Source organism: Micropterus salmoides, unplaced genomic scaffold (genome assembly GCF_014851395.1).
Source record: "Micropterus salmoides isolate LMB-PRFRI ecotype aquatic unplaced genomic scaffold, ASM1485139v1 Ms_hic_scaffold_3274, whole genome shotgun sequence".
NCBI classification, from domain to species: domain Eukaryota; kingdom Metazoa; phylum Chordata; class Actinopteri; order Centrarchiformes; family Centrarchidae; genus Micropterus; species Micropterus salmoides.
In genome coordinates, this window is record NW_024042567.1 from 2,578 (window position 1) to 14,060 (window position 11,483).

General features: G+C 40.0%; 1 protein-coding gene across 1 annotated transcript; it reads right to left on the bottom strand.

The window, feature by feature from the left end:
- Window positions 1-596: 596 nt before the first annotated feature.
- Window positions 597-10,616, bottom strand: LOC119884209 (5-hydroxytryptamine receptor 3A-like; the record flags this gene model as incomplete). Its single annotated transcript, XM_038694674.1, has 9 exons — window positions 597-766; window positions 1,142-1,227; window positions 1,461-1,640; window positions 1,723-1,933; window positions 4,979-5,139; window positions 5,480-5,649; window positions 7,090-7,199; window positions 7,350-7,394; window positions 10,453-10,616. Coding segments are annotated over 9 exons (1,297 nt in total), but the record flags the coding sequence as incomplete, so codon positions are not given.
- Between the last annotated feature and the right edge of the window lie 867 nt (window positions 10,617-11,483).

The window sequence follows — 11,483 nt, forward strand, 5'->3', positions numbered from 1 at the left end:
CAAAGTCCCGTGCTGAACTTCAGTCCCATTACATTCCTGTTTTACACACTGAGCAAGAGAGAGCAGGAGAGGGAGAGCGAGAAGCCACCGCTAGTGATTATTTAACTCTTGTTAACAACTAGGCCAGTTGTCAAAAGATGTTTAAAAAAACTGTGAGTGCTTAAGCAGAACTATTGTAACATTAAGTGTACAGCGGATAAGTAGCCACTGTAATGACAAATCTAACTCATTTAACTGGTATTCAGTAAGAGCAGTAAAACATGCTACCAAACACAAGCACCAGAAACAGAAGTCTATACGCTTACCGCAGCACGTCAGCACGATGAGATCAATTTCCATGTCACAGGCTTGATTACTGAATTGCAAGTAAAACATGTAATTCAATAATCAATTCCAGATTAAATGTATCCATTGTAACATGTTTTTTTGAAACTCATGTCCAGTGTGGTCTATTAAGCCAGGCAGAAACAGTTTGGATTAAGCCAGGTTTTTGTTCCCGACTAATATTAGAATCAGGCCAACAGCACTACTGGTCTACAGCATAGATCCATGTTATAAAGATACAAGCTAAAAACAGACTGGCCCCTGTGACATACAGAATGAAGAAAACTTTGTTGATTCTTTTAGCGACTCTGGTCCAGTAGCCGGGCTTCCCTTCTTCCTTCCTGCTGTTGAGGAGCACAATCAGTATTTTCATCATCTCCCTCAGATCATCTGAGAGCTTTTCAGGGTCATGGGAGTCCTCCATCAGTTTACTGCTGCTACTCTGCAGAAGTAGTTTAGTAAACTGGTAATTAATAAGATTATGGAAAACAAGATTGCAAGCTTCTGTATTTGACATTTTGGTTTATGTGTTAATTGTGATTAGAATAAAAAGATTGATTCATCCAAATTACAAACCAACATGTTTCTCACTAACCCCTAGTGGTATCTTGTCATGCAAATTGTTTTTGGGTTGGTATTAAGATACCCATCTCTGTGTTAATGGGAAATCTAAAAAAGAATATAGCTATATCTTTCACCAGAAACAGAATCCCTGTGTTTAATCCAAAGAACATACGGTCAATAGTTTTAATATTATATTTTATTTTTGTTTTTAATCTGAGTGAACCAAACTTTTAATGTGCAACGTAATTCTAACCTCTTTGGCCACCGACAGCAGTTCAGATGGAGTTTCTCCAGCAGACACATCACAGACAGACACACAGTGAGTCAGTTTCTTCTCACCTGAAATGATATTTCACACAAAGATAGTTGTAGCATATTCAAAATGACATGATCAAAAAAATGACATGATCAACTGGTGTGAATTTCAAATTGTAAATGTGTCTGTCAACACAAGTTGTCCGTGAGTGAAAGGTGTACGCCATTATAACAGGTAAATACTGTATAATAGTAACAGCAGCAAACTGAACAAGGGGAGACTGCGCTGTGAACCAGTGTTTTATGCTTAATCTCACCTCTCAAACAGCTGTGTAAATTGACATTGCTTCGTTTGTCCCCACAGTCCTCACTCAGGCTTTGGTCTCTGTCTGCCTTGTTGTCCTGGGATACAGAGTCTTTGTCCATCAGATGCATCACCAAAATCGTCTCCAGGAGGCTGAGCATCATCAAACCAAAACTCCCAATACAGTATGTTGCTAAAGGGAGGAGGCAGCATTATTAATGGACAGATAACTACACACTGAGTCAGCATGTGCTCTGTACTCTGAGCTCCTTTACCTATAAGTGGAATCTTGTCTGACGTGGAAGGCAGAATGTCATTCAGAATAAGTTGCAACACAGTGACAGCAAGCAGCACAGTGACCTTGAAGCTGAGCTTCTCGCCCCCTCTGTCTGAGATCAGGAAGGAGGACAAGTCCAGACCCAAGAAGAACAGAACGGGCAGCATGAAGTTGACAATGTAGAGGAGAGCGCGCCTCTTCATGGTGATCTATAAAAATATTTTAAGGGTCAGGTGGTTAATCTTCTACTCCTATACTTTTCACCTTGCAGTATGTTTCCCTGCCGTTCAAAATCATCTACTAAAACTACATTTTATTGTCTTAAATGGGATATCACAGATATATCGCCCCCATCTTGCTGGCAGGCAGTTTAACTATAGTAGATATTTGCAACACAATACATAGACGTCTACATGACATCACAACAGTTACTTCTTCACATTCTCTTGATCATGTTAGTTCATTTTGTGAATGTGAATGTTTAATTACAATTCTTGCCAAATCTTGCACATTGTACCTAAAGTTATACATTAACAGTGACATATTGCTAAATATAACACGTTTTGATAAGCAAGATAAAAGCATTTCTTATTGGATTTCAATCGATTGACATAATAGATTGGAATCAAATTCCTCCATCCTCCCCTCTGTCTCCTGTGAGTTTTTTTTTTAGCACAATGGGGAACATGTATGAGGACAGTAGGAGCTCCCTGGCAGGTGTAAATGCTAAGAAGCTATGCTTCTTGTTTTACAACCTGCTGCTAATTGACTGGCAGTATTAAAATAGTCAGCAACTGACTGCAACTGAACAGTTTTTGTGTTTATTTAGCTTTATTTTTACTCTGCTGTGGTTATTGCCTAAAGATGAAGCAACAAGACATAAATTATGGAACCAAGCAAAATTGATTAATGTGAAAGATTTTATTGCTGATGCAAGTATCTGGTTGTGTGATATTCAAAGTCACCCTATTGATATACGTTGTGGTTGAGCCTCATGACAGTGTCTCAAATGTTGCATCAAATACCTCCAGCCAACAAGTAAGTCACAAAAGCAGTAAAACATCTTCTCATACTTCATGTGATCATGTTAAAGGTCCGGTGTGTAATATTTCTGAGGATCTATCGACATAAATGTAATATAATATCCATAACTATGTTTTCAGTGGTGTATAAAGACCTTACTTAATAAACCGTGATATTTTTATTACCCTAGAATGAGTAATTTCTATCTATATAAACGCGGGTTCTCACTTCCATGGACGTCGCCATGTTGCACCGTCATGTTTCTACAATAGCCCAAAACGGACAGCGCTACAGAGCAAGTCTTGTCACTAGTTGTTCTTGTTCTACTTCTGGTAGAATTCAGGCAGTGTGGACGCTCATCACTACATTGAATAAGAAGTAGTAATAATATACGGGTCTGCAAATAACTCGCATAGATGGTGGTGAGAATGTAAGGCATAATCATTGAAGCCATTGCGGCACTGATAGGGTTAACCGGTCAACATGCATACAATCAATAACTTTAGGCACACACCCTGTGATGGTTAGGGTAAGAGTAATATACTTCTGGGGGCTGTCAGGAATAGTTAGCTAGCTAGCTTCGGTTAGCTCCGCCAGGCCCAGTCACACAGACCACTGCAGCTAACACAGCAGACGTGTCCAGGAACAGCTGAACGATAGTGTTAATGTTCATACCGCTGTTATTCAATAAATTCTCAGTAATGTTGTAAAGTTTTAACCTAAATCAGGATACATCTGGCTCGTGATGTAACGTTACAGAATATTCTTGGTTCGTTAAACTTAAAATATACAACAACAGTAGTATGAATTGAAACATTGCTTTATTATTATCATTAGGCTATTATAAAAAAATATTTGCAGGAATTATAATATTAATTAATACTATATTAATAATATATAATTATAGTATAGTAAATATTAACACGTAATGTACACTGATTACTACGTTGACAGTTGACTTTGTCAGACCGCAGCTGGACCCTTCTCACTCTGAGCATTGCGAGTCAAGTCCACTTGTGAGATACACAGAGGAAGAGAGGAGACGAAAGAGACTTCACATGGCTTTTAACCAAGAATGTACAGATTCTCAAATGTACATTCTTCCCACGGGCAGTTCAAAACTGGAATATCTCATATATCTCCAATCCTAGCTAGAGCTCACATTTCTCACTGAACAAGAGAAAGTAGGGAAGTGGTGGTGGCTATTAAGAGGGAATGAAAGAGAAGAGGAGGCATTACAGCTGTTCATTTGTTAAGATGTGTTTAGTGTTAATTATAAAATTGGTTGAGACTGAACTTCAATCACTAAAAGCTACAGTTATTATAAAATTTTTTCTGAAATTGAGCAACAAATAAAATTAATTTATTATAAGATGCACATTTACAAAAATGTTTTTTAAATGCAGCCTTTAGATTACTTGAATTTAGAATGTATTATTAGAGTAGTTATTATTAATTATCCCTTCAGTTTTATGTGAAAACTGCCAGTAAATATTGTTGAAATAGTATCTAATTTGACAGTCAGTTGTTGACTAAAAACATATGTTGATACAACTAGGCTATATGTTATGGTTGGCTACTGAATGATAACGCAAGTTGATGTTCTGGACCTTTGCTTTGTGAAATTTTCTCTAACTGGACCTCCCTTTGAATTTTAATTGAATACCCCTGTGCTATTGCTAATGGAGCACCAATGTTGGACCAATTGAAATGCAAGCTTTTCGATCTTCACTTAAAGGGAAGAACCTTTCACTGGATGGCCTCTTAGAAGTTGAGAACTCAATCATTTTCTTTTGTCAGTGAGAGAGATTTCAGGATGAGATTGCTGCATTATCATCTCAAATATCTATTTAAAAAGGTGCAACATCTACAAACTGAAACAAGTTCTAGAAGATGTCCTTCTGAGAGTCGTCCCCCGAGTCATCGTCATCCTATCTAAAGACCACCACCTCTCAAACCTTATTCTCTGCCATTTTCATGAGCAGTTGGGTTATGGGGGAAGAAATCATGTACTTTCCACTTTAAGGAAAAGAAATTTGGATCACAAACATTAACTCTGCAGTGAGGAAAATCCCAGCTTGTGAACAAAAGATGGCAGACTTGCCCACAGAGAGAATTGTTCCTGATCTCCCTACATTAACTGCCCTCTAGGTGGAGCTTTAGGGTCCCTCGGCTCAGGAGAGATGGAAAATAGTTTACACCTCTTTGTGTTTGTATTGAGAAATACTTACAGTATAAACAATCATGCTTTGTTCAAAGCCTAAAGTGCTGACATTTTTGTTGGTGACATTCATGCTGATGAACAGCCACTCGTACTGGGTCCGCAGCAACTCGCCTGACCACTCTGCGATCTCTGAAGAGTTCAAAATATGATCGAGCTGTATTTCCATGACTGAGGTGGGAGAGAAAAAAAAGAGTTTTTTCAGTTCACCAAAGGAATGTACTGTATGGTGGCATCTGCTGGTGTGTGCTCATGTGACAAACTGTTAGACATTATAACACACAGACACAAGACATACACAAACATAACAAGTTATGCCTTGTGCAGACTACACGACTTTCAGCGTCAGCCGATGGCTGTGCCGTTCACACTACACAACTTGCCGTTGTCTTGAAATCGCTGTGGCATTCACACGTGACTGATCGGTGACAGGGGGTCAAAAACTACACGAGCTGACAAGGACTCTTGGCTGGTGTAATCGTGTAATGTGAACTTGGCTTTACAGGCTCACCGTGATATATGGCAGACTTGAAAGATATGTTGCAGCTCTGAATATCAAAGGGGAATTTGTAAACTTGCATCTTGCAGGTGCTGGCCAGCACCATATCATTCAGACGTACAACCATTCCATTATGATAAACTCTGAGATGAGGACTCGGAGGAGCCTTATCCATCTCTGTCCTGTATGAGAAAACACACACACAATGACAAAAACTTTATGTTTTAAATTAAAGTACATCTTAAAACAAATCTACATAGTATGATTCAATTAATTATTTCACTTAAACTCTTTATTTTTCTCTAATTTACATTTATATTTCTATAAATATAGATAACATTATACACACGGTGTGACAATATCACATATCTGCCTGTTCCAACATTTTTGTATATGTTTTGTACATACTGAATTACCAAGTAGTTAATGGAACTACAAGGAATAAAGGGGTAATATTTAGGAAGGACTTCCTTGAATTAAAATATATTCTAAATGATTACCCAGGAAATACTAAATAGAAACCACTAGAAAATTCACTACCTACTGAAAATGCATGATTGCTGACAGCTGAAATGTTTGTTTGAAAAGCTGGAAGCTGAGCTGCACTGCTGAAAAGTTGAACTGAAGGAAAAGCTAAAAAGATTCCCTGCAATACTAACTCTCCTGTTATTTCATACCCTGCCACTCCCTCCTGACCTAAAGTAAACCCTGCTCCCATCATTTCCCATCAGACTGCCTCACCCACCTGTTGCCCTTTCAGCCTCACTGTGTATACTGTATACACTGACCCATTTCCACCTTAAATTTTTAAAGTTTAAAGGACAAGTGTGAAGGATTTAGTGACATCTAGCAGTGAGGTTGCAGATTGCAACCAACTGAATACTGCTTGCCTCACCCTCCCCTTCCAAGCGTGTAGGAGAACATACAGTAGGTACGGAAAACTTGAAAACCCCTCTCAGTGTTTGGTTTGTCCAATCTGGGCTACTATAGAAACATGGCGGTGCAACTTCACAGACTCCATAGAAGATTACATGCTCCCAAGGGGGTAATTGAGAGATCGAAAAGTGAAGCCGACCAAAGCCTGCATGGAGAGCTCCAAAGTGGCCAAATAATTTTTGGACATCAGTGACACTGTGTTGGTGTTCGGCAGCCTTGTAGATAGGCTGATTAAACAGTCACGATCCGAATCAGCCAAACACGCTGAGCCAAGAGACTTTTTGTTGGCACAGTATAGTGCAGCTATGCAGATACCAAAATTACGGTGTGCTTAATTACGCTTATGCTGCACGATACGCTGGTGCCAACAAGAAGTAGCCCCATAGAAGTATTTCATAGGAGCAAATCTGTTGGGTGGCTTCATCAAGTAATATACTGTCTATGCATGCTCCCTATGTAGATATAAAGGGCTAATTTAAGTGTCATCACTTAAAGAAGTTGCATTGTACTGAAATCACCTAAAGTTATATATGTATGTGTAATAAATATTTTAAATAACACATTTACACCCTGTTGCATAAATGTTTTGGCATCCGAATGATTCAGTTTTTGTCTCATTTCTAAACATTAACATAATAATGTTGTGAGTCTGTGGATTTGTGACATGCAAATACGTTAAAACTTACATCTCTTCAATAGTGATATCTGGGATCCACAACACTTGAATAGGAACTGATACACGAACAAGTCCACAAAAATGTTCTGGATTCCACCTAATGTGTTCATTTTGCCAACGCTACACAGGAAAACGAGGGAGGCAGGGGATAGAGAAGGAAGGAGAGAAAGAGGGAATAGATGCAATATAGAGGAAATTATTTTAAGTTTCTGCTAAAGATGAACAGGTGAGAATGAACATAATGTGATGTCCATATCAGTGGTAACTCACCATATAGATCCAAACATAAGGAACAAAAGTCTGGTCAATCTCCCTCTGTGAGAGAAGAAATACAGTATATGTGAAAATCTTTCCTGCAGCACAATTAGCCTATCATAAGATGATATAAAACATAGCACTATGGCAGTTTTAATATAAAATACAAGATCACAAAAAGCAGCTTTGTTCAAAGATTTAATTTAACAGAAGGCAGAGCAGACTTGCAGCGGTGAGTACAAATAATTCACAAGGAGGCTGAACAAACACTCCACTCACTTAACAAGGCTGTCAATGAGTTAAAGGAAATAGCCAATGACTTGTTAAATGTGACATAAGCGGAACATCAAAAGTTTGATGGTGGATTTTCATAATATTTAGCTACAGCAACTCAAACTAGCATGTATAATTCAAATGTGGAAGGGCTTTCCATGGCTTTCCACGTAGGCGCATGGATGGGAAAGGAGATCCCAGAACAGAGCCATACCGACAAATATAACTATAATTCCGCAATATCAGTCTTTGATGAAAGTTGTCCTGACTGAATTCAATTAATCGTCCAACCCTATATATATGGACGTAGTGGCTATTGAATTTTATATAATATTGGTTTTTGCATGGTTTGAATTCAATTGTGGCCCTGCGGGGCTTTATGCATCTTTATAGAAAGATAATAATCAAGAAGTTAATCGGTTTATTATAGTTTACCAACTGAAGCAAACCAGGTAGCCATCAGTCTTTGAGAACTGCGCAGTTTTTTACATCGCCCACATTGCAGCGCCGCAATTACCAGCCTAGTTCAAATAGACGAAATGACTAGAAAAAAGATTCACGTGAGTATAGTGCTGTCCCACCAGGGACACTGACACACTGGACCACTGCTACACAACATTAAAGGACGCTTATCGCTCTGTTCCCCGTGCAGCCTTGGGACTCTCTGATCACTGTCTGGTTCATCTTATCCTGACACACAGGCAAAAACTGAAATCTGATAAACCTGTTGTAAAGACTGTGAAAAGATGGACCAACGAGTCAAAGCTGGAGTTACAGGCCTGCTTTGACTGTACTGACTGGAGTGTTTTTGAGGCTGCAGCCACTGACCTGGACGAACTAACTGACACTGTGACATCTTACATCAGTTTTTGTAAGGACATGTGTGCCGACTAAAACCTTCCGCACATACAACAACTAAAAAACCTGGTTCACAGCGAAACTCAGGCAGCTTTGTCAGACCAAGGAGGAGGCCTTCAGAAGTGGGGACAGAGTCCTGTACAACCAGGCCAGGAACACAATGACTAAAGAGGTCAAAGCTGCAAAGAGGTGCTATGCTGAAAATCTAAATAACAGCTTTGCAGCCAACGACCCTGCGTCGTTGTGGAGAAGCCTACGGACACTCACAAACTACAAGAGACCATCCCCCAACACTGCTGGCACTCAACGACTGGCAGACGAGCTGAATGGTTTCTACTGTAGGTTTGAAAAGCCCAGAGTCACACCTCTCCTCCTCTCCAACGCCATCTTCAAACAGTCACCTTCCCCCTCTGACCTCTCACCTGCACTCAAGATCTGTAAAGAGGACGTGAGCCACCTCTTCCAAAGGCAGAAGATCAGGAAAGCTCCTGGATCTGATGGTGTCTCACCATCGTGCCTGAAAATCTGTGCGGACCAGCTGGCCCCCATCTTCACTCAGATCTTCAACAAATCACTGGAGCTGTGTGAAGTTCCCTTCTGCTTCAAACGCTCCACAGTCATCCCGGTCCCCAAAAAAACCCTCCATCTCTGGATTAAATGACTACAGGCCTGTCGCCCTGACATCTGTAGTCATGAAGTCCTTTGAAAGACTGGTGTTGGCCCACCTGAAGGACATTACAGGCCCCCTGCTGAACCCCCTGCAGTTTGCCTACAGGGCTAACAGGTCAGTGGATGATGCTGTCAGCTTGGGTCTGCATCATATCCTGCAACACCTCGACTCTCCAGGGACATACGCTAGGATCCTGTTTGTGGACTTCAGCTCGGCGTTCAACACCATCATCCCGGACATCCTCAGCACCAAACTCACCCAGCTCACTGTGCCAGCCTCCACCTGTCAGTGGATCACAAACTTCCTGGCTGACAGGAGTCAGCAGGTGAGACTGGGGAACATCACATCCAGCACCCGGACTATCAGCACTGGCACCCCCAGGGGTGTGTGCTCTCCCCACTGCTCTTCTCCCTCTAAACCAACGACTGCTCCTCAAGAGACCCATCTGTCAAACTCCTGAAGTTCGCGACACAACGGTCAGCGGCCTCATCCAGGACGGTGACGAGTCGGATTAAGACGGGAGGTTGATCAGCTGGCTCTCTGGTGCGGTCAGAACAACCTAGAGCTTAAGACGCTATGGAGATGATAATGGACTTCAGGAGGACATAATGCCCCTTTAATCCTTAAAACCCCTAGACAAATTTAACCTAGTTAATGTCATCTAATTGTTTTCATTAGTTCTCTTCCGCTCTATGAATCAAATTCTCCCCACAATAGAACCCCACATTCTCATTGTTTAGCCATTGTTTATTTCTTTGATGTATATTTAACCGCATTTATATTCACCCTTAGTTTAATAAATTTCACCGTAATCACAGGAATTGTGTGTGTGTATTGCTTAACTCTCATGAGAATTTACTACTTCGATATGAGACTGACTGATTGATTTAAGATAACTGAGCGATTATGAACTAACTGATCACTAGTGAATGATTGTGTAATTATTAACCATACCTAGGGAATCCCGAGACCCTGGGTGAACAGAATCACGGGTGGTGCCCCGCGAAATGAGAGATTTATGAATTAATATTCTCTGAATATTAAAATTCATAATTTTGTATTAAAACTCATAAGTAGACATGCTACAATGGTACGAATCAAACTTGAAAAAGAATCTGTACAATTAATTGTTCTTTCATTTTTCGCCAACACTGCTATCCACAGAAAAAACTAATCACTTTTTGCAGGGCGAAAGGCCTTGACTTCCATGAAAGAAAAATGAAAGACAATAAAAAGTCCCTCCTTGGCAGAGGAAATAATCATTACCATTAAAAAAGAGAAAAAGATAGAACAAGTAAATCTTAATTTAAAACTTACCACATCTAGGATGCTATATGGCAACATTTGGAGGCGTACTTTTGTAGTCGTGTTGTAGTGTTTAACAGGCCGGGCCATGAAGTACAGATTATTTTCTTTGGTCAGGTTCAGGTGGTTTAAAACATTGTGATAACCACAGTTACCCCCAGAGGAATCGTTATATCCTGGAAGAACATCAAGATACATTCAGCTCAGAGTTTATTCTTGAAAGAAAAAAAAATTCCAACACTAATGCTTTTATCTTTGCTCTTATATTGGAACTTCAGAGTTTTCTGTTTGTCTGTTTTTCAGATTTATCTAAATTACTTATAATTTATAAGAAATGACAAACGTTCTGTGTGGGCAGGTATCCACTGGTTCTGAATGATTAATCAAACCTTGATAAACACCTGCTCACAAATATCTGTAGTAATATCCAGTGCTTGTAGTCAATGATAAGTCATTATGAGATGAGTGATCTATTTCCATCCACAACCACGGTCACACCCTGTGTAAAAGTAGCAATGAGACCTGGCTGCCATTTTTTCTTCAGCAATAAAGCTACTGAGAGCTGCTTCTTTGACGTATAAGTTTCGTTTTGTTTTTCATTACAGGAGCTGGACGACTTCCGTTCCTCTTAAATGATAATGCTTCGTGCGGCTCTCCCATCCCCTAACAGCTGTAGGAGTTAGAACTGTGACTAAGGGTGCTTCTCAAGTCTATTTTTTCTAATTTCCTCCATCCTCTCTTGAACCGGAAATTCTTCCGCTCTGCCATCTTGCAGACCGTCCCAAAGCTCATATTTGTGCTCTGACGATCGAGGAGTGATCTCTGAGGAGTTATGAGCGAGGATACATCAGTGCATCCTTCGCGACACGCCCCCTTATTGGGTAGCCGTTATATTAATTAGATGCTGCAGCTGATCGGACTGATTTGATACATCACAATAGATAACATAACTCAAGTGTATCACTGTAATGTCTTATATTTGATTTATTTTAAGATTCACTGTCTGGTTAAAATCTGTGTTCATTTTAGGTCTGAACAACAAA